Raw genomic sequence first — 26,552 nt, forward strand, 5'->3', positions numbered from 1 at the left:
AGAGAGAGAGAGAGAGAGAGAGAGAGAGAGAGAGAGAGAGAGAGAGAATTTAATAGTCATCAGGGAAATGCAAATCAAAACAACCCTGAGATTTCACCTTACACCCATCAGAATGGATAAGAACAAAAGCTCAAGTAACAACACATGCTGGAGAGGATGTGGAGAAAGGGGAACCCCCCTCCATTGCTGGTGGGAATGTAAACATGTACAACCACTTTGGAAATCAATCTGATGCTTTCACAGACAATTAGGAATAGTGCTACTACAAGATCCAGCTATACCACTGCTAGGCATATATCCAAAAGATGCTCAAGTACACACAAGGACATTTGCTCAACCATGTTCACAGTAGCTTTATTCATAATAGACAAAATCTGGAAACAACTCAGGTGTCCCTCAACCGAGGAATGAATACAGAAATTGTGGTACATTTACACAATGAAATACTACTCAGCAATTAAAAACGAGGAAATCATGAAATTTGCAGGCAAACAGTGGGAACTGGAAAAGATCATCCTGAGTGAGATATCTCAGAAGCAGAAAGACACACAGGGTATATACTCACTCATAAGTGGATATTAGGCATATAATATAGGTTAATCATACTAAAATCTGTACACCTAAAGAAGCTAAAAAAAGGAGGACCCTGGGTAAGATGCTCAATTCTCATTCAGAAAGGCAAACAGGATAGACATCAGAAGAGGGAGAAAACAGGCAACAGGATAGGAGCCTACCACAGAGGGACTCTGAAAGACTACCAAGCAGAATATCAAAGCAGATGCTGAGACTCATAGCCAAACTTTGGGCAGAGTGCAGGGAATCTCATGAAATAAGGGGGAGATAGAAAGACCTGGAGGGGACAGGAGCTCCACAAGGAGAGCAACAGAACCAAAAAATCTGGGCCCAGGGGTCTTTTCTGAGATTGATACTCTAACCAAGGACCATGCATAGAGATAACCTAGAACCCCTGCACAAATATAGCCCATGGCAGCTCACTATCCAAGTGGGTTCCTTAGTAAGAGGAACAGGGACTGTCTCTGACATGAACTCAGTCGCTGGCTCTTTGATCCCTTCACTCTTGAACTAGGGTTAACTTTATTTAATCCTTTTCAGGGAGAAAGCTCTTAGATTAAAGGTATGTGCTAGGGCTGAGCCACACCACAATCAGAAACAAGTTTTTCAAGTAAACAATACACTCTTGTGATCAAATGTCCTGTAACATTTGAATTCCCAGTGATGAGAAATCAGAAAATCATCACGCCAGGGCTCACCATCAGCTAGTCCGGCCTACTTCATAAGCTCCAAGTCAATGAGAGACCCTGCCTCAAATAATCAAAAGAGTCCAAGGAACTAAGGTTGTCCTCTGGCCTCCATGTGTATATACATACATGTCCATGTGTATCCCCCACCACCACACACACACAATAGTCACACATATGCATTTTTTAAAATAATCAGAGCCAGGAAGAGAGCTCAAGAGGTAAAGGCACTTGCTATCAAATATGATGACTTGAGTTTGACCCCCAAGATCTACATGTTGGAGGAGAACTGGCCCCTGAAAGTTGTCTTCTGACCTCCACATGTGTAGCATGGCATGAGTGGGCATCCATCCGACACATAAGGACCTGAGTTCAACGCTCTGAATCCAGATTTAACAACAACATCTTGATATGGGATACACATTTGTACTCTCGGTGGAGATGAAGCAGAGATAGTCAGAACCCTAGGGTTTACCCTCCAGGTTACCTGCTTCCTGAGCTCCAGGTCAGTGAGAGACCCTGCTTCAAATAAACAAAGTAGACATTAAATAAATAAATGTAAAAAAAAAAATGAAAAACTAAAAACCATAAACAGAGGCACATTGACACACACCTTTATATCTGCAATTCCAGCACTAAAGGAACCGAGACAGGAGAATCATAAGTTTGCTACTAGCCTATATCACAGAGCAAGACCCTGTCTCAAAGACCTGAAAGCAGAGAGAGAGAGAGACCAAGTTATCAAGTGCAGATGGACGACCTATATCTTAACAGGCAGATAAGATAGTTCACGAGTCCCTCAATGGCAAGATCCCTCTGGCTTTTTCCCAGTTGAAACTTCAGTGATGCCAATAATACAAACATCTGATTGACCATGATGACCCCAATAAGGCAGATATGTGAGCCCCGGTAATGATCCCAGTAACACGAATGCAGAACCGAGCCTGGCATCCCAACGGAATGAATACACTCTCGACTTTGACGGTTCCACTGGACAGATGTGCGATCAACTATCCAAGTACTATAGCTTGGGTAGGGAGTGCAGGGAGGGCCCAGGGCAGAAGCCGGGAACAAAGCTTGCCTGAGGCCTGCTGAGCATTGCCCAAACAGAAGAAATTAACAATGAGTGCGTGTCAGCATTCCCACTCTGTTGTGCTAATTTCCTTGCAATATAAGCAAAGCCCTTTAATTAACTTAATATCAATTTCACTTTTCTCACATTTTATTCTAATTATGGGCTGGATTTAAAGCTCACACAGCATAATTTCGAGCCCTAAAATTAACAGCTTTACAACTTTACACACGGGTGACTGCTAAGCCTGAGTGATGAGGCTCCAGCACCACCCTGCCATGGGCTGTTGAGGGAGGTTCACATTCCTGCCTCAGGCCTGCCACTTCCCCTCTGCAGCCCCGGGACCACATGCCAGCTGACAAATACTTCTTTCACACCACAGGCTCAGTAAGTGCCAACTGTGCAGTAGGTGTTACAGAATGGAACTACTGGTGGGTGTCTCTAGACAACTTATTTTAAATCTCCTGAGGTCCAGTTTCCTTACATATGAGCCAGTATCATGAGATTAAGTAGGTTTGGCAAAGGAGATGTGCTAGATGTTTTAGTTAGAACAAGAACCTACAGGTTCATGTGTTCGAATACTTGGTTTCCAGTAGGTGGTGCTGTGAGGGGGGAGGTTATGGAATCTCTTGGCAGTGGAGCCCTGCTGGAGGAAGCGTGTCACTGGGGGTGGGCTTTGAGGTTTAACAGCCCTGCCCCCCTTGCTGTCTGTGTCTCTCCCTCTCTCTGCCTCTGTCTCTCTAGATCTGTCTCTGCTGTCTATCTCAAGATATCTCTCTCTCTAGATCTCTCTCACTAGCTCTTTCTCTATCTCTCTCTCCAGATCTCTCTCTCTACACCTCTCTCCCTCTCCCCCTCTCTCAAGATCTCTCTTTCTCTCTTCTGTGTATAGATGTAATGTGGTCTTTCTGGATCCTGACCGCCAGGCTGGTATCAGGCTCCTTTTGCCAGGAGTCCCACCATGAGGGACTCTATGCCTCTGGAATTGTAAGCCAAAGTAAGTCCTTTTATCTCTGAATTGTTTGTGGGCAAGGTGTTTGCCACAGCAATAGAATGAACCTAGAGCAGACCTCAATAAAAAGTTGTGGAGCTGGACATGATGGTTGCATACCTCAGCGCTTGAGGGCTGAGGCAGGAGAACTAGGAATGAGCTTCCCCAAGGACACAAAGCTCTTATGAAGTATTAAGTCAAACCATGTAACAACTCACTACGATTCAAGGGTTATAAGCTGACCCTGCAAAACAGCATGCGAGTCAAGATGAATGAGTAATTACATTTGCATGTGTGTGTGTATATATGTTGTATATTTGTAAACCTATCATGGAAGCCACAGAGACAAGAGGATCCCTGGGCCCCACCGGCCAACCAGCCAGCCTAGCCTGGTAAATCCCCTGCTAGCAAGAGTCCCTATCTTAGAAGACTAGGCACTGGTGAGCACTTGAGGAACCACAGCCAAGGATGACCTCTGGCCTCCACAGACACATGCGCTTTCATTCGTATGTGCACACTCCACACACAAGGAAATAAAAAAAAAAAGAGGGAGAAGACCCACAACTCAAGTCTTGTGACTCTGTGTTCATATCCTTTGTCCTAGGGAGGAGGGAATCTAGCACCCCTGGACAGCCCCAGGATACCCTTGGCTAACCACACCATTAGACCTGGTCTCTGAGGCCAAGGGAGAGGCTCTTCCGGAACCCTGGTGCACGCTCACTGTCAGCCTGCTCCACCCATCTTCATGACAGAGCACTGCTACTCAGGCATGGCAAAGCTGGGGCTCTGCAGTTAGGAATGGCAGGTTGTTATTAAAAGGGAAAACTCTATCGGTGGCGAAGATGGCTGTCATCCATGTGTCACCAGACTACAAAGATGGATGGAAGTGATTGCTATGGGATAGGAAGGTCTTTCTGCATCCACCGGGATCTTGCATTTATTCTAAGTGTTCTGGAAGTGTCGTGGGTAGGGTGATGAAGGGGGAAAGGGATGGGGGAGAGAAGAGGAAGAAAAAATAAATAAATGAGGTAGCAAAGGTAATGGATGTTCAGATTATCTTTTTAAAATCGTTCTTTTAAATTCTGAGAGAAGGGGCTAGAGATATGGCTCAGTGGTTAAGAGCATTTGCTGCTCTTGCAGAGGATCCGAGTTTAATTCCCACTGAGTGTGAGGCTGGCGAGACAGCTCTGTCATTACCATGCTTGCTGCAGAAGCCTGAGGACCTGATTTTGATCTGCAGAGCCCATGTCAAACGGCAGATGTGGTAGTGCACATCTGTAACCCCAGAACCGGACTTGAGTGGAGACAGGAGGATCCCTGAGGCTCACTGGACAGCCAGTCTAGCTGAGCTATGAGAGACCCTGTCACAGAAACTAAAATACAAATACGAGGCCAGGCATATGGCTTCTACAGCAAGATGCGTGGCAGAAACAGAAGTGCCAGGAAGTTCACAGGCTAACTAGCAAATAACAAGAGAGACCCTACTTCAACAGGTACAAGATGAGAACTCACTCCCAAACACGATCCTTTGACCTCCACATATGCTCTGTGGCCTGCATATGCCTGGACTCACACACAGATACGCCATGGCTTACACGACTGAGGAAGTCAATCTCTGGCCTCTACGCCCATGCATGCATATGACCCTGCATCCTCACATGCACACATGCATGTGGGGGAGGGAGCATATGTGCACACGTGAAGGAGACTCCTGAGGGTCAGAAGAGGGCATCATCTGATCCCTTGGATGGTAAGGTGATTGGGGACTCCCCCCCCCCATGAGACGGTGGGATCCAAATTCCGGCCTCATGATTATACAGCAAGTGCTCTTAAGTGCCGAGCCGCCTCTCCAGCCCCTGACAGCCATGCTTAGCCTCGCATTCTGTAAGGAGCTGGTTACAATCAGTGTCAGTCTCTCTTGCAAGCGTGAGGACTTGCGCTCCATGCCCAGAACTGACATAATAATCTAGGTGTGGCCGTACAAGGGTGTAAGCGCTGGGCTGTCACTCGTCGGCCAGTCTCACCTAACGAGCAAGCCCTAGACAAATGACAGACACTGTCAGAAAATTAAAGTGAAACAGAAGCCAGAGGAATGACAGCCAAGGCTGATGCTTAGCCTACTCTCTCTCTCTCTCTCTCTCTCTCTCTCTCTCTCTCTCTCTCATGCATGCACAACTGTACACATATATGCAGTTGTACGCACATGAGCATACCTGTGTACATACATGCACACGTGTGCACAGATGTTTCTAAGTATCACGCAGAGTCTAGGTCGGCACCGTCTACTCTTCCTTCCGTCTGTGGCATGTAGTCTATCTCTAGCAACAAGGACACGCTCCCTCACCAATGTGAGTGGCCGGCATCCTTTGTGAGGGGACCTGACATAATGTAGGATACCCAAGATCTCCCAGGGGCACCTGAAACTACAGCTCATGCCGGCCCAGATGAGAATTTCCTCTTCATACGCTGATTTATATCTGGTATTTATCGAAGTAATATAAAGCTACTAACACTTATACTGTATACTCTAACTGTTACAAAAAAAAAAATCACCTGGACTGGACAGGTGGCTCAGGGGGTAGAGCTCTTGCCATGGAAGCATGAGAACCTGAGTTCAGATCCCAAGAACCCACATAAAGCCAGACACTGTAGGGTACATCTGTAATCTCACTGCTTCTATGGCTAAAGAGAAGCTAGAGTCAGCAGAACTCCTGGGAGACATCAGGCCAGCTAGCCTGGCATATGCTACGAGAGACCTTGTGTCAAACAGGGTGAAAGTGACATGTAACTCCTGAGGTTGTCCTCTGACCTTCACATGCATGCCTGAAATCACACACACACACACACACACACACACACACATACACACACCCTGTACCTATAATTAAATTTCACTCATAGAGCACAGCAAGAGTTTAATAATGAGAACTTCTAATAAAAGAGTTAATTATAACAACAGACTATAATAAAAGTTATGTGAGCAGCTCAAACTTTATCCCTCACTCCCCCTCTCCCTCCTTCTTCACTCTCGCTCTCTCGCTCTCAAAATATCTTATTGTACTGCTTATTGCCCATGGCCCTGTAATTAAAACTACAGAAAATGAAACCCTGGCTAAGGTGGTTGACTGCTGTAATGGGCTACCATTTCTCTCCCTAGGCCTCAAAAGCACCACCACTGTAAATAAAGAAAGGGGTGGGGTGATGAGGAGAGAAGGAAGATGAAATAGAGGTCAGCTTCAGGCAAACATACAAAACAGGAAAAAAAAAGTCACAAATTAGTCTACCAGGCTTGTGGAACCTGCAGCCCAACACAAAATCAGGGACCTCCTGATTTTGAGATATATTTTGAAATATTTTTTGACACAAAATTCTCCTACATGAGTTTTGTACATGATATCATGTCACCGTGTCAAATGCTAGGACATGGTAGAGCCATGAGAGCCAGCTCTAACCCCAGGGATGGGCAGGATGCGATCATGAATGTGAGGCCTGCCTGGGCTACATAAGACTCTCAAAATCAACAACTAAATATTAGTCTATGGAGTTCAAGAAATTAGAACAAAAAAGGACCCATTTACATCCCTGGAGTCATAGCCAGTGTCACGCTTACTGGTTGTTCGGCTTGCTTGGGAGGTACTTATTGAGCAACTGCTAGGGCCCAAGACACCAGTGGGCCCTCGGACTATGACAGGGAGGCAGCACATAGGTGCCTTTTAACCTTGACGTTGCCACAGCTGCCCCTGGCGTAAGTATCCATGTGTCTACACATGTGTCCATGTGTAGGGACACGAGCATGTGTGAGCCGTGTGAATGGACATGTGGGTGGGTACACACGCTTATGTCTGTAAATGTGTGTGCGTGCGCGTGTGGAGGCCAGGGCATAGCTTTGGCTGCAGTTCCCCAGGCTCCCTCCACCTTGCTTCTGGAGACAGGGTCCCTCACTAAACCTAGAGCTTACAATCAGGCGAGGCCAGCTGGACTGTGAGGCCGCAGATCTTCTGTGTCCAGCTCGCCAGCACTGGGATTGTAAGTACGTGCTGCCACACACAGATTCTTTGAAAATGTGACTTCTGAAGACTTGAATTCAAGATCCTTACACCTGATGGTCATGAGCCACCATGTGGTCGCTGGGAATTGGACCCATGACCTCTGGAAGAGCAGCGAGTGCTGTTAAACCACTGAGCCAACCCTCCAACCCCAGATCCTCACACTTGAACCGCAAGCAGGGCACCAGCTGAGCTACCATCCTCGCTCCCCGCCACCAACACCCTATGCTTTTATTCTCAATTCAACCTGGCATACCGTGACCCCCCACTTTATGGCTAAAAAGCAGAGCCACTGACCCAAAATCACTTGACAGATCCAGAAATGAAACTGGCCTTGTCTGACATTCCTTCACAACTTTTCTTCTGGAGGTGTCTAAAGACTGGCGGGCTGGCTGATCTCAGCTGACTCACACACTCAGGCCTCCCTTGCCTACATTCCTTTTTCTCAGTCTTGAGGCTGAGCCTTCTCCCTTTTCCTTAAGTGTGCTCCCCAAGAATGGACTTCCCTATTTCTCCAGGAAGAGCCGGCTTCAATCAATTGGCAGGGCTAAAGGAAACGAGCCCGGCTTCAGCCACCCAGACTCCACGGTCAGCCTTGTCTCCAGGCCCTGCTGAATGCACCTATACCAAGGATGGAGAAGGCATTCAGAGTTGGTTTTCTTCTAGCCTCCTCTGCAGTGGTGAGGTTTTGGGCTTTGTTTGTCAATTTAAAGATTAGTTTTAATTTTTATATGTGTGCAGGTGCCCACAGAGGCCAGAAGAGGTCATTAGAGCCCCTGGATCAGTGGTTCTCCACCTGTAGGTCGTGACCCCTTTGGAAGAGTCAACTGACCTTATCACAGGGATCCCCTATCAGATATTTACATCACGATTCATAACAGTACCAAAATTACAGTTACAAAGTAGCAACAAAATAGTTTTATGGTTGGGGTCACCATGACATGAGGAACTGTATTAAAGGGTTGCAGCATTAGGAAGGTTGAGAAGCACGCTGTTAGACCCGCAGTTCCAGGTAGCTGTAAATCACCTGGCACAGCTGAAATAGAACTTGTGTCCTCTGCAAAAGCAGCCAGTGAACCACCGAACCATCTCAAACTTGAGGTTTGTTTAGGTTTTTTTAAGATTTATTATTTTCACTGTTTGTGTATGATTGGTTTGCTTCAGGTATGTACGTGCATGCCTGGTGGCTGTGGAGGCCAGAAGAAGGCATAAGATCCCCTTGAACTGGAGTAAAGGATGGCTGTGAGCAACCATGTGGATACGGGGAACCGAACCCTAGCCCCTTCCAAGAACAGCAGGCTCTCTTACTGCTGATTCCCAAGCCCTGAAGCGGTTAGTTTTAATCCAAACATTTATTGGTTTTCTCTCTCTTATTCGCCCACCCCCACAAGGAAATTCAAGTCCTACTCAGCATTCGTGGTCTATGTAAAGGCACCTTTATCTAGGTAGGAAAAGGTTGCTGGGCTTGGCTCTGCCATTCACCAAAGACAGTCATTCACAAAAGACTGTCCTGGCCTGGGAATGTCTCTGCTAGGAGGATGCTAGAAGAGTATGTGCAAAGAGGTTCCTTTCCAACACAGAAAACAAACAACAAACAAACAACAATTGTAATACACCTTTCATCCCAGCACCATAGACGTGGAGGCAGAAGGATCAGGAGTTACAGGTCCCCCTCAGCTACACAGGAAGTCTGAGGCCAGCCTTCCCTGCTCACAATCCTGTTCTTTCTGGCTCTAACCTACAGTCAAGAGAGCAGATTTTCCTGTACCAGTCATGCCAACTCACTTTCCCTGACTAGAGACTTCTGGCTATCTGGAAATGTTTTTAGTTGTTTGTTTGTTTGTTTGTTTGTTTTTGTTCTCTTTTTTGCAGTTTTAAATTTCAGCTCCGTTCACTCATGTGGCTTAGAGACAGGAGCAGGGTAGGTAATTTTGACTTCTCTCTATTTCCGCAAAGATTTTTCAATTTCTCCAAGCAACCCTGCTTCTATTCAATATCCTTCTGAAATCTAAATTTGGAAACTAACTCAAAGTCAATTGCATTTCCTCTTACGACACAGCTGCCCAGGGCTGACAGAGAACAGGGCCAACGCTCGGGTGTTCCCATTTCCAATTCACTGCGCTGGGGACTCTGAGGGGGAGAGAGGCCTGCATGGACCCCTCTTCCACCCCTATCATTCATCACGAGAGTACTGGAAAAGAAGGGAGAGCCGTGCCCTTCTCTTGCTGTATCATGCCAGCTAAATCTAATAATATCGCTGTTTCTCACCTTTCTCATCTCTAAAATGAGAGAAATAAATAACTTCCTTAGAAGGTGACAGAAAAGGTGGCAGGAAACCAAAAATTATGTACCTCATGACCTGGGATTTCCAACAACAAAATCAGTGTCTGGCTTTTTTATGGATTTTAAAAGAGTTTTCCTTTCTTCTGTATGGCTCTTAAAAGACTTTTCCAGGCATCCTGTGAGTTGATTTTATGCTACATAGAGAATATTAAACTGTATTCATAACATAAAGTCATACACTCAAATAAACTGATACTGGCTAGTGCTGAACCTGGGGTACCGCCTCACTTCCAAGCTCCTTGAAGGAGCTGGTTCCTTTCATTCAGGAAAGAAAAGACCAGACCAACTTTAAGATAGTACAGGGAGGATGAAGGAGGCAACATAGAAGAAGCAAGATGTGGGAGGACAGATGGAGAGGGAAGGCAAGATGGTAAGGGTAAGGTGGGGGGAAAGGACAGATGAGGAGAGACACTTTGGACAAGATGATAGGGACAACATGGTAAAGGCAATGAGTCAGAGGCAAGAAAGCATTGGCCAGATGGCATAGCCAAGATGGTAAAGGCAAGATGGCAGAAGCAAGATGCTAATAGGCACGAAGGCATAAACAAGATAATGGAGGCACTATGAAGAAACGATGGTTTCTCACACTCCGTCTTCCCAGCTTATTTCTTTCCAACCTCTCCCTCCACCACACCAACCATCCCAGCCTTTGCAATCTCAAAGTTATTTTCTCTGTGGCTATCATTTCCCTCCCAAAACTCAGCTCCCCTCCAGCTATCAATAAAGCTCAACTGCCTACCATACATGCAAGGCACAGATGGTAAGAGATGGAGGTGGGATGTAAAAGTCTAAAATAGGGCTCCAGCCCTTTAAAACAAACCTAGTCACTTCTGGACTCCAAAGTTAAACCCACTGAGGCTTAAGAGTTCAGGCTAAGGCCACAATGTGACTGTCACTAAAGCCTTGAGTAGCTCAAAGCAACAAGGCTGTTGCCCACATAACATTTGACATCCCTCAACCACAAGAGCCAGTGGACAGAACTGAGGAGTGTGCAGAGAATTCCAGTACAGCCAACTCTTCTCAGAGACTGAGTTGCAATGTGGAAGCTAAGGAGCCTGAGGTGGATGTAGGGTATCTCAGCAAGTAGGCAGAGATGAAACCAATCATGAGAACAAAGATGGTACTCGGGAGGCAGAGGCTGGTGGATCTCTGTGAGTTTGAGGCCAGGCTGGTCTACAAAGCCAGTCCAGGACAGCCATGGCTATGACACACAGATACGCTGTCTAAAAAAAAAAAAAAAAAAAAAAAAAAAAAAAAAAAAACCTCTAAATAAATAAATAAATAAGCAAACAAACTGCAACAATGACGATGAGGAGCTTCATAGAACTGCCTGGATAGATCTGTGATCCCAGCACTGGGGAGGAGGCAGAAGGATTAGGATTTCAAGGTCATCGTTGGCTACTTAGGGAGTTTTGGGCTAGCCTAGGATACATGAGAGCCAGCCTCAAAACAAGCAAACACACTCAAGCAAATCAAAACTCAGCCAGAGGAAGGTGGACTCTATGTGAATCTCTCCTGCTAGAACTAAGAGGCCACAGGTAGATCTTTATTTGTATGTCTTCTGTTGCTCTAGAGATCAAACCTAGGACCTTGCACACACAAGGCAAGCATTCTACCACTGGACTGCATGACTAGACCAGCTCTGTGCAACTTTGAAAAATGACAGCTTCGAGGCTGGAGAGATGGCTCAGTGGTTAAAAGCAGTGTCTGCTCTTTCGAAGGACCTGGGGTTCAATTCCCAGGACGCACATGGCAGCTCACAACTATCTGTAACACCAATTCCAAGGGACCTGATACCTTTACACTGATGCATATAAAAAAATAATTTTAAAAAAGAAAGAAAGAAAACTGCCAGCTTCATACGGCACCAAGGAGCTGCATATGAGTACCTGCTTTGTGCCCAGTGTCCAGCTCCAGCTAAGGAATAAGGAACCCTGGGTCCCTGGTCACCTTTGTTGTCAGTGGCAACAGGGGGAGACAGGTGCACAGCATGAACACTGATGAAGCCCTGGACCCATCTCTCCATGCACCAGGAAGAGCCCTCCCCTTCCTCTGGGTACAGCAGACAGCCTAGTATGACAGATGGAACAGGCAGTCCCCAAAACAAGGCTGGTGCCCCTGAGGGCGGGTTGGAGACAGGGAGGGTCTTCTCCATATCAGAACTTTCCTTTGCTTTTACAAAACCTCCAGGTGGCATATTCCTACAAACCTTCATTGCCCAGGAAGACAGATTCTGCCAAGATCCAGGTGGGAGTCCTAGCTTACCCAAGAAAAGCTCCAGCTGGATTTCACTAAGCCAGCTTCCAGCCTTCCCTCTTTCTAGCTCCCCACTCAACCAGCCAAAAATTTCTTCTAGCTTCCTTCTCTCCCTCCCTCCCTTCCATTCTTCTTTGATTTTGAAGTGTGGTCTCATGTAGCCCAGTCTGGCCTTGAGCTCCATAAGTCCTCAAAGATGATCTTGAAGTCTTAATCCTCCTTTCTGCTCCCTAGGGCTGAGATTGGAAATTTGTGCCTGGTTTTTGTGGTGTTAGGGATGGGACTCAGGAGCTCATGCAAGCTAGGCAAGGGCTCAGGCAACTGAGCTCTGAGCATGGGCATTCTCTACAAAGCTGGAAGCTCAGCCAAAGAATCCAGACCCAAAGCCCCCTTGGAAGAAAATCTTGGCTTCTTCCAAGTCCTACCCAGCCTGCTGGCTCTGTCATTTGATGAGAGTGTTGATGAGAGGTTTCATTTGATGAAACCTGCCCTTACTAGGTTTGGTATAGGCAGAAGAGTATCTGATAGAGAGTGAAGAGTTCATCAGAGGCAAAGTCTTGGACCTTACTCTCTGCCTATTGAAAAAGAGCCCTGAGGAGCCATGAATTCTGCGTATACACAGACCCTGCAAGTGACTTTGATAGTAAAGTCCAGGAAGTTGAATGGGCACAGCAGCTAAGAGCCTTCACCGTAAGGTAACAAGGTCCAGAGCCATTTTAAAGCCCTAATAGTTGCTGGGTGGCTGCCAGCATGTCTCAAAGGGACAAATTAGGACAGGTGCCTCACAGCGTTGTTGCAAATGCTAAGGGGACATGCACATCGGGGGGGAAAAAAAGTGGCCCACACAGTGGTCTGAGAAAATGGCTCACTGGGTAAAGTGCTTGCTGCACAGGACTTGCTATGCCTTTCCCTGTATCCCAGTGTTGCAGAGCCTGAGTGAAGAGGGTCACTAGGGCTTGCTGGCCAGCCAGTCTAGCCAAAGGTAGGAGGCTCCAGGTTCAGTGAGAGACTGCGTCTCAAAACACCAAGGTGGGGAAATGATTGAGGAAGACAGCAGACATGACACCCAGCTTCCACATGCATGTGTTCACGTAGGAATCCACACCACAACAAACAAAGAGTACCACATAGGATGTTTATAATTCATTCCCATTAAGAGGTATGGCCATAGCGTTTCATGTCCCTAATGGAAACAATTACTAAAATGACCTGTGTCCCTGCATGTAGCTTGAGAGTGAGCAAGGTCTGGCTATTTGGGGGATGTCTCCTGCATGTTTTTCCGCAGTGTATCAATTTGGAAAAATGACTCCCACCTCTCCTGGTTTAGCCTAATCTCCAGGTTGGCCTTGCACATATGATCCTCCTGCCTCACCTCCAGTGTGCAGAGTTCACACGCTCCAAAATGAACAGAGGGGTTTAGTCTTCTTCCGTCCATTTTGTCTTGAGGTGTTTGGGAGAAGAGTTTCAGCACGGCCTTCGTGGGCTGCCCTGACGGCCTGGCCTCATTACCTGTAAGGGTACGATTGTGAGCTGCAGCCTCACACTGATGGTTCATCAAAGCCCCCTGGATACGCACCATGCGGTGCTACGATGACTATGGCATCTCCATGAATGTGGAAGACTGTCCACATCCCTCTCCCGGAATTACCCAGAAGGCATCATCAAAGGGAAAAAAGAGAGAGACAAAACTGTCTCCCTAGTCCTCGGCCACCTGCCATGAGGCGAGTCTGTCATTCTCATCCCAGTAAAGGCAGTTAAGTCTGGTCCCCAACCCAAGTGTAAACAGGTTGTGGCTGCACCTATTGATCTGTGCGGTTCACTTATCCAAAAATCATATATACATTAAAACTCAGCTCAGAGCGGTGAGAAGGCTTAATGGGTAAGGACAGCCAAGCCTGAGGACCTTGATCCACCCTCACAACCCCATGGCAGAGAGAGAGAGAGAGAGAGAGAGAGAGAGAGAGAGCTGACTAGGAAGTTGTCCTCTGGCCTCCATATGTGGCCTCTGGCCTCCATGTGTGCACTCTCCCCAAATACACCATACACACACACACACACACACACACACACACACACACACACACACACGTTTGAAACTAAAATTAGGAGGCCAAGATAGAAATTTGTGTCTTTTGACTAGGGAGATGGCTCGGTTGGCGAAATACTTGCCAAGCAAGCTTGAAGACCTCTGAATTTGGTCCCTAAAGCCCATTAAAAAAAAAAAAAACTGGGCACGGTAGCATGTACTTGTAATCCCAGAGCTGGAGAGTGGAAACAGCTGGATTCCTGGGGTCGCTGGTCAGCTGACCTCACTTACTCTGTGAGCGCCAGATCTCTGAGAGACCCTGTCTTTAAAAAAAGATTTTAAGGGAAATGTACCCAAGGAATGACATTCCAGGTCAGCCCCTGGCCTGCACGTGTACACACACACACACACACACACACACACACACACACACACCTGCACAAAGACATATGAAAAGAAATTTATGCCTTTTAGCCAAAAGCGTGAGCCCTGTAGTCAAGAGACTCTAAAATACCACTTAACTAACATCAATAAGGGCACAGGCAGCTTAGTTACTTTCCCCCAGTCTGGTTTGTTCTGTTCTCCTGTGGGGGAGGGGCCGGAAGCTCCGTGGACTGATGGTTATGTGCTACCATGCACGTGCAGAGCTTGTAATGTCCCTCTAGCACACAGCAAGGAGTTATTAGCAGTCATTACAATGGCTGACAGTTCCAGGCCATGGGAACACGCAGAAGGTTGGGAAGAGAGAGCCAGATTTCCGTAATCACTATGTCTTCTCATACTAGACTACGTGACGCTGAAGACAGCAAGTGTTCAGGGACCATCAGTCCCTTGGGTCAGGTGGAAATAGTAAGTTAGGTCCCCCACCCTGCCCTTTTATAGTAACTCACTTAGAATGGGCTGGATGGGACAGCTTCCGGAAAACACTGAACCTGGGGTGCCATCCCTTCTTGTTTGGCTGAACTTTGTGAACGAACACCTGCTTCCCAGACCCACTGAGAACGTGAACCTCCCTTGCCACTTGGTTCAGGATGGGATGGTTTTTAACATACCACCTTGCACCCAGGCAGTGGGAAGGAAGAGTCTGCACTCTTCGTGATGCAATCAACCTAAAGAAATAACGCATTCATTCAAGCCTTCACCCACTTCCCTAGCAGCTCCCCCACCAAACACCAAGCACTGACTGACAGCCTTTTTTCCTTTGTAGACGCCCCCAGCCTCAGTCCACCCTGTCTGGAAGCTGGAGTCACAAGCGGACAAGAGTCAACTGTGGTGACAGGTTTCTAGAGCGAGACCAAGCTTCCAGCTAGAGTACTCCATGGAAAAGGAGCAGGTAGTGGTTTCTCTAATAGTCCCAGATACAGAGCAGGGATGGAAAAGAAACCAGGCGCGTTCAGACGTCAGCTTGGGGTACACGGAGCAGAGAGCCAGGGAGGTGCCCCCTGTGCCCGCACACACCTGGACCCACAGGCGCCAGGCAAGTCCTTACCATTAAGCTGACGGTAGACGATGTCCTCCAGCAGCGACAGGCGCTTCAGGACCGCATCCTGGATGGGGCTGGCGCTGTGCGCGCTGAGGTTGGCCACCTCGGCGCGAGGCCGGATCTCGTGGAAGGCGTCTCCGCTGCGCACCGCGATAGGCCGGCACTTAGCCAAAAAGATCACGAAGCCGGCCACGGCGATCAAGTTCAACACCAACAACACTTTGACTCTCCTCAGTGAAGCCATCAAACAGCACGGCCGGTCCTTACCTTGGACCCACGCCTCCACCAGCCTCACCTGCGAGGCGCAGGGCAGCCCGAGACAGTGCAGACCCCTCGCACCGGACAATGCCCCGGGAGGAAGCACGGGAGGGGGGAGGGGGGTCCCAGTTGCTGATGTCCACAAAACGCCGATACTCAGGCGGCAGAGTCCACCGGGAGGACGCGCCTGCTGGGCACCAGGCGTGTTCACTCACGCGGAAGCCCCTGGCTTACAAAAGTGTCCCCGAAACGCCTGCTCCGTCCACAGCACGCAGTCCCTCCTACGAGGCAGCAAAGGATAAAGGTCCCGGCGTCTCTTCCCGCTGCACCCCGAACAGGTTGCCTTTGGACTTTGGACCCCGGGAGACGTAGACCTTCGGCAACAACCCGGTGGTAGTAGGGATGCTCCCGAGATGTGGCGGGAGCGGCGCGCAGGTGCCCAGCTCCAGCTCCGCGCCCGCCCGCAGAAGAGCGCGCCACTCCTGGAGTTGCGCGGCCGACGCTCTCGCCCGCAGGCGGCCGTCGCGGGGCGAAGACAGTGCTCTTCAGCAGAGGACCCGCTCCTCCGGGCGGGTGTCTTTGTTCAGCTCACCGGCCCTCTCCATCACTCCAGGAGGAGGGAAAGCCGGCGCCCGGTGCCTGCATCCTCCAGGCTCCGCAGTCACGCTCAGATCTCAATGACTCTCTCAAAGTGGGGGGACAGCAGGAAAGGGGCGGGAGCAGGGACCCAGCGCGACGTCTTCTCCGCTCCCACCCCGCCCGCAAAACTCACCAGTGCGCACAACGCCACGGGTTCCCGGACACGTTCCAAGTCCCCACATGAGCCTCCACGGCCTGCCGGACACAGTGGCCTGTCTCGGAAGGTGGCGCGTCGCGAGGCTGGCCGGAAGGAGGGGTCGGATCTCCAAAGTCACACCAGTTGTCCACACGCCTCTCTACCCGCCGCGGGGGAGGGATGCGCGCTGGCGCCCCCGCCGCCTGTCACCACGGCCCGCGCAGCTCGTCCCAAGCCCCCAAGAGAACCAAGATTCGAATGTCCCGATCGCCGAATGCAATGACACCGCGGCTACGGCACTGAGAGTACACACGGTCCCCCAGGGGGATGGTGGGGTAGCCCGGAGCAGCTGGGGAGCCAAGAGGGGATGCTCAGGTAGCGGCGGAAGGCGGGGCGCGGTCCCGAGGGGAGCGGCTGCGGCGCCGGCTCCTCCTCCGCGGTCCCTTGGTCACCTCTTTTCCTAAGAGCCAGTCGCCACCGCCGCTGCCACCCGCAGGCTGCGGAGCGCACAGCTAGGGGAAGCTGGCCGGCTCTTGCGCGCGCACCCGGAAAGGGTGGGGGCGTGTGGAGAGAGTGGGGAGCGCGCGGGACCCGGGAGCAGTCAAGTCATGTTGGCTGCTAAGGGCTGCCAGGGACCCTTGGGGTTCTCAGCGCTCTCTAGGCGGGCGGGTTTGTTCCATTCTGGCAGCCTAGGAAGACGTCCCTTTCTCTTGGCTTAGCAGCTCTGCTTAGCTTGGCCGGGAATGGCTAGAGGGAAAATCTGGCCTGGAGACTCGGATTCCGCTACTTTCCGAGCTAGGCCTTGTGTCCTTCTTGCTAGGGCCCTGGGAGACTTCTGACCATCTGAGTTTATCCTTCTGTGCTCGCTCACACTTCTGTAAACACCTTATTGGTAACAAGCGGATTTATGGCCCTGTTGACTCTCCACAACCCACTTCTTTTCCTGAGACCCAGGAGTTCCAAAGACTGGAATCCAAGCCCGCCTCTGATGCTTTAATCTCTTAGGCCTGAGGAGGAAAGCAGAGTGCAGATAAACCAACAGTTAAGAATCCGCTGAGTGAATTCAGGGGCTCCCACTCCATTCCTCCCACCGCAGTAAAGTTTGTTGCTGTTGACCCTTGGTTAGTTTTGTTTGGTTGGTTTGGGTTTAAGCTTTTTGTTGGAGGCAGGGGAAGGGAGGTGTGTGTTTGGGTTTTGGGGTTCGGGACTGGGGTGCATTTCAGTTGTGGAGTTGAAGCTGAGCACTTGCCTAGACCTCAACTGGCTCTGAGGCTCTTCACAAACCAGGCTTGCTGCTGCCACGCCTAGATGCTGGGACTCAGAGGGTAGGAGGATCAGAAGCTCAAGACCACACTTTTCTACAGAGTACGTTCCAGGTTAGCTTGACTTTGTTTTGAAGGGGAGAGGGGGTATTTTTGGTTGTTTTTTTTGTTTTGTTTTGTTTTGTTTTGTTTTGTTTGTTTATCTGGACTTCATTGGCGATTTTGGTATTTGTTATTCAGTCTCAAGCCTGGACTGGCCCCTAACTCTTCCTGATTCCTGATTCTCTTGACCCCATCTCCCAATTACTGGGATCGCAGTCATAGACACCAAGTCTGGCTCTCCATTTCAGTAAGGGTATTATTGTTGATGTTGTTGTTTGGGGGGAGTTATGATTTCTTCTGTTGTTGCTTGTTATTTTAAACAGTAACAGCAAGCACCGTTATAGTTTTTCACATTAGAAAACACACTCCCAGCCCCTCACTGGCGGATTCTAAGCAGATACTCTACCACTGACTTGCATTCCCAGAACAGGATGGAGTTTTAACTGCAGGGTTGCAGGACCTGCATGTCTGCATGAAATTGTAGATCTTGGAGTGTCCATGAGACTGGGCCACTCCTTGAGATTTATAATGTCAAAAGTTCTTCATGAACATAGATGCTTCACAGGCTACAGGTGGGGAGAGCAAAGCCCGCAGATGTGTCATGAAGCCACCAGCATAACTAGGCCGGAGGGGCACCTGCACTCTGCCTGGATAAGGAGAAAACCAACAGCTCTGAAGTTGAAGCTTGCCTGCACACTTCCTCGTTACTTAAGCTGTTCACCGATTTTTAAAATTTGTTTCTCCTGTCTGGAAATAGGAACATAGTTGAGCAGCATGCCCATCTGGGTTTATAGCCATTTACTGATAGGCAAATGAACAGCACCCCTCTTAGGCTTTTTATTTGAATACTTAGTTTCAAGTTAGTGGCACTGTTTGGGAAGGTTATGAAGCCTTTAGGAGGTGCAGCCTTGCTGGAGGAAGTATGTCACTGGGGGCGGTATTCAAGAGTTTACAACCATGCCCTACTTCCGTTTCATTTCTCTCCCTTTCTGTGTGTGGTTCCCCATCTGACTGACAGCTGCCATGCCTTCCTCAAGACTTCCCTGTCTATCATAGGCTCTCCGCTGGAATCATAAGCTAAGATAAACACTTTTTTTCCGTAGTCCTTTGGGTCAACAAAAGGAACAGCACAGATGTTTGTACCAGAGAGAGTGGGAAATGTTGCTGTGAATAACTTGTCTGTATTGTTTTTTGGAGGAATCTAGAATACTTTAGAGATTTGAACTAGACAAGGGGTTGAATACTGTACTCAGGGCTTGACCGTTCCTTCTGATAAGACCTCATTTCACAAGTGGAGAGTAAGTGTAGATCGGAGAGTGTCTCCCAGTGTTTCCAAGGGAAGCAAGGGCTTTTAACAGCAACTGAGTTAGAGGTCATTTCTGTGATATTTTGGCAAAGAGTCTGACTGCCTTCTGCCCTTGTCCTAAGAATTTAGAAGAGGCTGAATTAAAAAGTAATGAAAACAAATCTTTAACATAAAATGTTATGGTAGGAAGTCTTTAGAACACCCAATGCCCTTTTCAGTTGTCTCTAAGCTGCCTGTGGTGGTGCATGAATATAATCTAATAGTTGGGGGGCTGCAGCAGGAAGGTCACACGTGAGTCCCAGGCAGGCACAGACTTCAGAGTGAGACCCTGGCTGAAAACAAATACATGAAAACTAGGAACACCAACAACAAAGGGGGTCATCTCTAGCTCATTAAAACAAACGTGGTGTGATTGTTACGGGGATCATTGGTGTGGCGTTGTTTAGGGAGCATGATAAGGGGAATAAAGGTCAATACATATGGAATTTCTCTGTGTGTATGATGCGTGTGTGTGTTTGCCACAGGACACATGTGGGTATCAGAGGACAACCTCAGGTGTTAGTCCTCACTTTCGGCCTTGTTTGAGCCAGTTCTCTTGTTTGCTGATGTGTATGTCAGACCATCTGTCCTGTTAGTTCCTTGGGGCTCTCCTGTTGTCACCTCCCATCTTCCCATCAGGGGGCTGGGAGTACAGGTGCGTGCTCTCAGGGCCAGCTTTATGTGGGTTCTGAGGACCCACCTCTGGTCCCACACCTGCGCAGTAAGCACTCAGTCACTAAGGCATCGCCACAGACCACCCCCCGCCCCTTTTTCCTCTTGTATTTTTCCACTTGCAATTGGTTGCATCTGAGAATCTACAGGACTGAATGTCTACATGAGAATGTAAATAGTTGAGAACCTATTTAGAGCCTTCAGTTCTGAGGGCAGTGGTGTCAAGAAAGCCAAGGCTGGGTGAACCTTCCCATAGCTTCAGATCCTGGTAGAGAAAAAGACTTCACTCATGCTTATATGAATGAAGACTGAATGGGTAGGAAGAAATGAATTAAATCAGTTCTGCCTGCTGGGTAAATCCACAGGCCCACAGAGCCCCGGAAACTCCATTCACATGGATGAAAGGGCATCACAGTATCCTGTCCTTCAGTCTCCCAAAGGGAGGTTGATGTTCCTCCACCAACAGCTACCTCCACCTATATACTGTCTGACCCAGTCCTGCTAGAGGAACTGGCAAAACTACATATCTGTGTCTGAGTGGCCTATCACCAAGAGGTGCGAGCTGTGTCCCACTTCGGTCGTCAGGGAACAGACTGGTTCTTGACTGTTGAAACCTTGTTTAGTTTTATTGACAACGCTGGGAGACAAGGCCTCACTGTGTATCTTAGCCTGGCCTGGAGCTCACTAGGTAGCCAAGAGTGCCTTCAAAGCCTGGGCCTCCCGAGTGCTGGGGTACAGCTGCGCACCACCACACTTGAATGTTTCGAGATTTTAAATTAAAAAACCTGAGGCTGAGGCAGGGAAAGCAGCACAAGTGAGACCCTGTCTCTAAAATGGGGGTGGGGAGGAAAAAGGGGCAGGAAGAAGAGGAAAAGGAGAAAGGAGGGAAGAAGGGAGAGAATTATCTCAGATGGCTCACCAAAACAACAATCTTTGTTTTGAGGCCTTGATTCCCAGTGCTTTGTGCGGAGGAGAGTCTGAGGTCATAGTGTGCTACGGGATCACTAGCTGACTGGACTTTTGGGAGTGGTGGAATTGCATGCCTGTCCCGAGGTTACATTCCAGTAATATGTGTCCGCTGCTGGAGAGTGGCTCAGTAGGTAAAGTGCTGGCTGTACAATCCTGAGGCCCTGAGTTAGGAGCCCCAGAACCCACATAAAGCCAGGCACTGAAGAACACGTGACTGTGATCCTGGTGTTCTATTGTAGAGATGGGACACAGAGACAGAAGGATTCCTTGATGGTCACAGGATAGCTAGCCTGGTGTGCACAGCGGTGACCAGCTAGACCCCTCCTCAAACAAGGTGGAAGGTGATGACCAACACATCAGGAAATACATGAGTAGGAGCTGAGGACCTGGCTTAGTGGGTAAAGTGCTTGCAACACAAGCATGGAGATCTGCCTGAGTTTGATCCCCAGAACCCATGTTAAGAACAAAACAAACAACAACAACAACAACAAAAAATGGACAGGTAGCTGTGATGTGTAATTAGTTGTCAACTTGACTGTTTCTGATGGCAGCCCACAATAAAGGGACATGAAAGAAGGAAGGTATTTGTGTTCTCCCTGTTGGCTCTCTTGACAGGATCATCTATTCTGCCAAAGAGCATTCCTTCACTGGTATGAGAGAGAGAGACTTCTTCTCCAGGATCCCAACATAGACCACTTGGTGACTCTATCTTAAAAACATAAGATAGAGAGCTATTAAGGAAAATACCTGGTGCTCACCCTGGTTTCCACACATGTGCTCATATGTATCCCGTCTGCTGGTTCTCTCTCTCTCTCTCTCTCTCTCTCTCTCTCTCTCTCTCTCTGTCTCTCTCTCTTTCTCTCTGTCTCTCTCTCTCCATGAACAGAGCTGGATCTGATGATACAGACTCATAATCTCAGCTCTCTGAGGCTGAGACAGGAGGATTGCAAGTTTAAAACCTGCCTTAGCTACAGAGTTCCAGCCTAGATAACCTATGAGATTCTGTTGCAAATTTTTTTATTTTTTATTTTTCTTCAAATAAGGAGCAAACAATAGTAGTAAGCGGTCCCATGGGGTCTACAACTTCCCAGACTTTTTTTTTTAAACAGAGTTTACAGTACATGGCATGAGTTTTCTCTTGTGGATCAGGCCTCAGAAACAACTCACAAGCAGCTGATACCCTAATGTTTGTGCCACTTTTGCATCAGTGGGGACATTTTGCATGGCAGTTTGGCGTAGTAATTTGCAGTGTGTCTGTGGTTACCTATTCTGAGCCTGCACAAGGCTGGGCCTATCAACAGCCAATAATGGATCAGGGAGGCCTCATGGAGCCCTAATCCTTTATGTTAAACTACTGGCAGCTGGTGGGTTCTGGAGCAGGGACAGTCATTGTGTTCATCCTGGTACACAACAGAATGTCCACCAGGTTACACTGGAGAATTCCAAATCTAAAGCCATATAGATTGCCCTTGTTAAAATCAGCGTGTCACAAAACAAAACAAAAAGGCATTAATGTAGGGAGGGGATCTTCAAGGAATATGAGGATAACAGGTGGAAGGACAATAAAAGAGGGTGGGTATGAGAATAAACAGAATGCATTGTGTGCAATTATAAAATTGCCTATGAATAACTTTAACAAGATGAAGAAATAATAATAATAATAACAAGAAGAAGAAGAAGAAGAAGAAGAAGAAGAAGAAGAAGAAGAAGAAAAGAAGAAGAAGAAGAATTTAAAAGGTCAAGGGCCAGGGCTCGCTGATAGAGTGCTTGCCTAGCATATGTAAAACTTTTTATGTTTAATGCCCAGTATCCTCCCTTCCCCAAAAAATAAGGAAAGGAAAGGAAAAGGGAGATGGCAGTGGGGAGAAAGGAAAGGGAGGAAGGGGGAAGGGGAGTATGAGAAGAGAAATCAGAGGAGGAAATCAGAGGGGAGGGGCGAAGGGAGAGAGTATAAGAGAGGAAAGGGGATTGGGCAAAGGGGAAGGTAGGGGAGAGGAAAGGAAGTAGGAAAGAGCAAGGGAGGGAAAAGGAAAATCTATGAGCAGTTTCTGGTCTGGAGGAGAGGGTGGGACTCTAGGCTTCACCCACAGTAGCTCATGGCAGAGATACAGACCATTTCCACCAGAACTTCATTCTGTTTGCCATTATACATCTAGACTTTGATTCCTATAAAAAGAAATACAAGAAATATTTGAATATGGTGGAAAGAGAAAGCTTCTCTGTGGCCAGTACACAGAGAATACAGGAGAATGTTTTTACAAATATTCATAAACTCAACACCAAACAGACCTTCCAGACCCCTAATAACTTCACAGAGCTTAAGAGTATTAATTCTTTAACAGAGACTTACAAAAAAAAAAATAATAATAATCACATGACCTGATATTTTCAGAGTTTAGAACCATTGCTTTTCTACTAAAGTCTGCCTCTTACAAATGACTAGGTTTTATTCCTAACGTAACCAGTGTGGTTTTTATATAGAACCATTGGACCACAGTCAATCCCTCAATACTGTGTGTGTGTGTGTGTGTGTATGTGTGTGTGTGTGTGTGTGTGTTTACGAGATCAGGTGTCTCCTCCAATATCTCACCACCTTAATTTTTGCCACCTTAGTTTTTGAGACAAGATCGCTCACTGAACCTGATTCAGCATGACTCACTGGCCACCAAGCCCCAGGGACATGCCTGTCTGCCTTTCCAGAACTGGATTCCAGGCACCAGTTGCCAAGCCTGGCTTTTTATGGGTTTAGAATCACCATGGAAACACACCTTTTAGGTATATCTGTGGGGGTGTTTCCAGAGAGGTTTAGCAGGGAGGGAAAGGCCCACCCTGAGTGTGGGCCTGAATAAAAAGGAGAGAGAGAGCTGAGCACCCACATTCCTCCCTCTGCTTCCTGACTCCAGTGCAATGGGACCAGCTGACCCACAGCCTTCCTGCCATCCTTCCCCGAATTCTCAAACTGTGAGCCAACAAGAACTTCCCTTTCTTAAAGTACTTTTCTCAGGCATTTTGTCAACGCCATGAAAGAGAACTGCTGTAGTTTTGTAACATCTACCCCTGGGAAAGACGGACAATATCCATGACTCCGGAAAGTTCTCTTCGGCACCCTTGGAACCCGATCTTCCCAGAAATGAACTGATTTGCTTTGCATACAAATAAAATTATACAATATGTACTCTTTTCCTTCTGCCCAAAACAACTGTTTTGATATTAATTCATGTTGTGGCATATATCAATAATTCATTCATTGTTCTCTGATTTCAAAAAATATTCTATTACATGGACACAGTCCGGTTTCTTTACTAAGACTTAATCCTTTAATCGATTTTTTATACTGCTGAAAGTGATGCTCTGCCACTGAACTATCTCCCTGGGCCTCTTGTTGTTTAAGACAGGGTCCCACTAGTTTGCCCAGGCAGGCCTTGAATTTATGACCCTCCTCCCTCAGCCTCTGGAGGAACTAAGGTTACAGATATGTAGCAGCAGTCCCTGCTCCTAAGTGTCATGTGGGGGACCTTAGAGATTTCTGTTTTGCTGCTATGAGTAAAACTGCTGAGAATATTCATGGACAAGCCTTTTTTTGTTCTAAATGTTTTTTTCACATCTTACTCATATGTGTGTATTTGTGTGTGTGTGTGTAACCGAATACGTGTGTGCATATATGCATATACTCCGTGCATAAATCTGTGTGCGTGTCGCACATACACATGTGTGCATGTTTTCATGTACTCTGTTATGCACATAGAAGTCAGAGGACCACTTAAGGGGATCAGTTCTCGCCTTCCACCATGGGGTCCTGGGAATCCAACTTGTGTTGCCAGGCAGTGTGTAGCACTGTTTCTCACTGACCCATCTTGCTATCCTGGAAAACCTTTATTTAAACATGTTTTTGTGTGTCGTGAGTTCCTACGTAGGCATGTGACTGCAGTAAGACATTGTAAACACCAAACGATTCCACATCTTTGCCAATATGACTCGTTTGTTTATTTGTTTGTTTTTAAATTTTAGCCATTGTTGTGGGTAAAAAGTAGCCCCTTTATGTGGGTTTGTTGTCAGTGTAGTTTTTAGAATGGATCTCATTTTGTAGCCCAGGCTAGCCTTGAACTTAAAGCAAGCTTTCTACTCAGCCTACTATGTTTTGGGACTTTTTCTGTAGTTAGGGTTTCTATTGCTATGATGAAACACCATAACAAAAAAGCAGTTAGGGAGCACAGGGTATATTTGGCTTGCACTTCCATTTTGTAGCCCATCATTGAAGGAAGTCAGGGCAGGAACCTGGAGGCAAGAGCTGATACAGAAGTTCTGGAGGAGTGCTGCTTACTAGCTCGCTCCTTATGGCTTGCTCAGTCTCCTTTCTGATAGAACCCAGGACCTCAAGCCCAGGGATGGCCACACCTACAATGCCCCCCCACCCCTCAGTCAATCACTAAGAAAATGGCAAACAAGCTTGTGTGCATCCTGACCTCTTAAAGGCATTTTCTCAATAGCGCCTCCCTCCTCTCAGATGACTTTAGCTTGTATCTAGCTGACAGAAATCTACCCAGTACAGGATTACAAAGACCAACCACCATGCCTGGCTCATTTTCATTTTGTCTGATAATGAAAACAAACACTCCTGTGTTTTTAGGTCATTCAAAGATCTCCTTCCTTCTTCCCTTCCTTTGTTTTTGTCTTAGAATAGGTCTCATTACATAGTCCAGGCTGTTTTCAACCTTTTGCTACCCCCGGCTTAGCCTTCATAGTTCTGGGATTGCAGGTCTAGGCCAACACATCTCACCTTATTTCTGATTTTCAATAAACCATTTATTACTTCGTTGAGCCATAAGAGTATTTTTTAATATTTGGATAGGAATACTATTCTTCTATGTGTGAGAAACAAAATATGATAGTCATTTTTTAATTCAAAAGTTCCTTAGATAAGTATGAGCTTTAGTTTAGCTACACAGGAGACAACAGGGTCCCTCGCCCCAGCAGCTGACCATTGGATACCATATATTTAAATCTATGGTTAATGGCAGCGAGGGATTAATGCAGGTGCTCAGGCAGTTATGTGCATAGAACTCTCACAATAGAAAATCTACAAGACCAAAAATCTGTAAAGCAGCACAATGGCACATACCTGTAATCCCAGCACTAAGGGAAGTAGAGGCAGGCCACCCTGGTCTAAAGAGTGAGTCTAGGATAGCCAAGTCTATACAGAGAGACCTTGTCTCAAAAAGAAAAAATATGTTAAGCAGGACATGAGCAATAACTGGGGGTGAATGAAACCTAGGTAACTGAGAACAATTGTACCTCCCCAGTATGCAGCCAAAGAGGACGAGGGAGGAGAGATTTGTACTTAGAGGTATAAACATGACTGTTTTCGGCCTTGTTGGCATGTCTACTCTTTTGTCTGGGTTGGCACCCAACCTGGAAAGTTTCTAGATAAACTGACTTACTTTCACCACTCTGAGTCCCCAGGGCTTCCTAGTATGAAGCGGAGGACCCTGCTCCCCACAGATAGAGTTGGCAGTGGGGAGTGACTTGACTGTGAAAACGAATAGTGTTAGTAATGATCAGAAGCTATTTGTCTCTAGAAGGTAATGTGAACCCGAAGCCTGGGCTTCGGGTGATGGCTACTGTGGGTCATGGTGGATTCAAGTTCTGTGTGTGTGTGTGTGTGTGTGTGTGTGTGTGTGTGTGTGTGTGTGTGT

The 26,552-nt window shown here is 47.5% G+C and overlaps 1 protein-coding gene across 1 annotated transcript in view; it reads right to left on the bottom strand.

Annotated features, from left to right (window-relative positions):
• Nucleotides 1–16,809, bottom strand: part of Galnt17 (polypeptide N-acetylgalactosaminyltransferase 17) — a 377,891-nt gene extending 361,082 nt beyond the window's left edge. Inside the window, exon 1 of the mRNA XM_055606411.1 lies at nucleotides 15,483–16,809. Within this exon, the coding sequence (XP_055462386.1) occupies nucleotides 15,483–15,720 (238 nt within the window). The 5' untranslated portion in view covers nucleotides 15,721–16,809. The remainder of the gene's footprint in view (nucleotides 1–15,482) is intronic.
• Nucleotides 16,810–26,552: the final 9,743 nt, after the last annotated feature.

Source organism: Psammomys obesus, unplaced genomic scaffold, assembly GCF_907164565.1.
Source record: "Psammomys obesus unplaced genomic scaffold, mPsaObe1.curated_primary_1811, whole genome shotgun sequence".
NCBI lineage: Eukaryota > Metazoa > Chordata > Mammalia > Rodentia > Muridae > Psammomys > Psammomys obesus.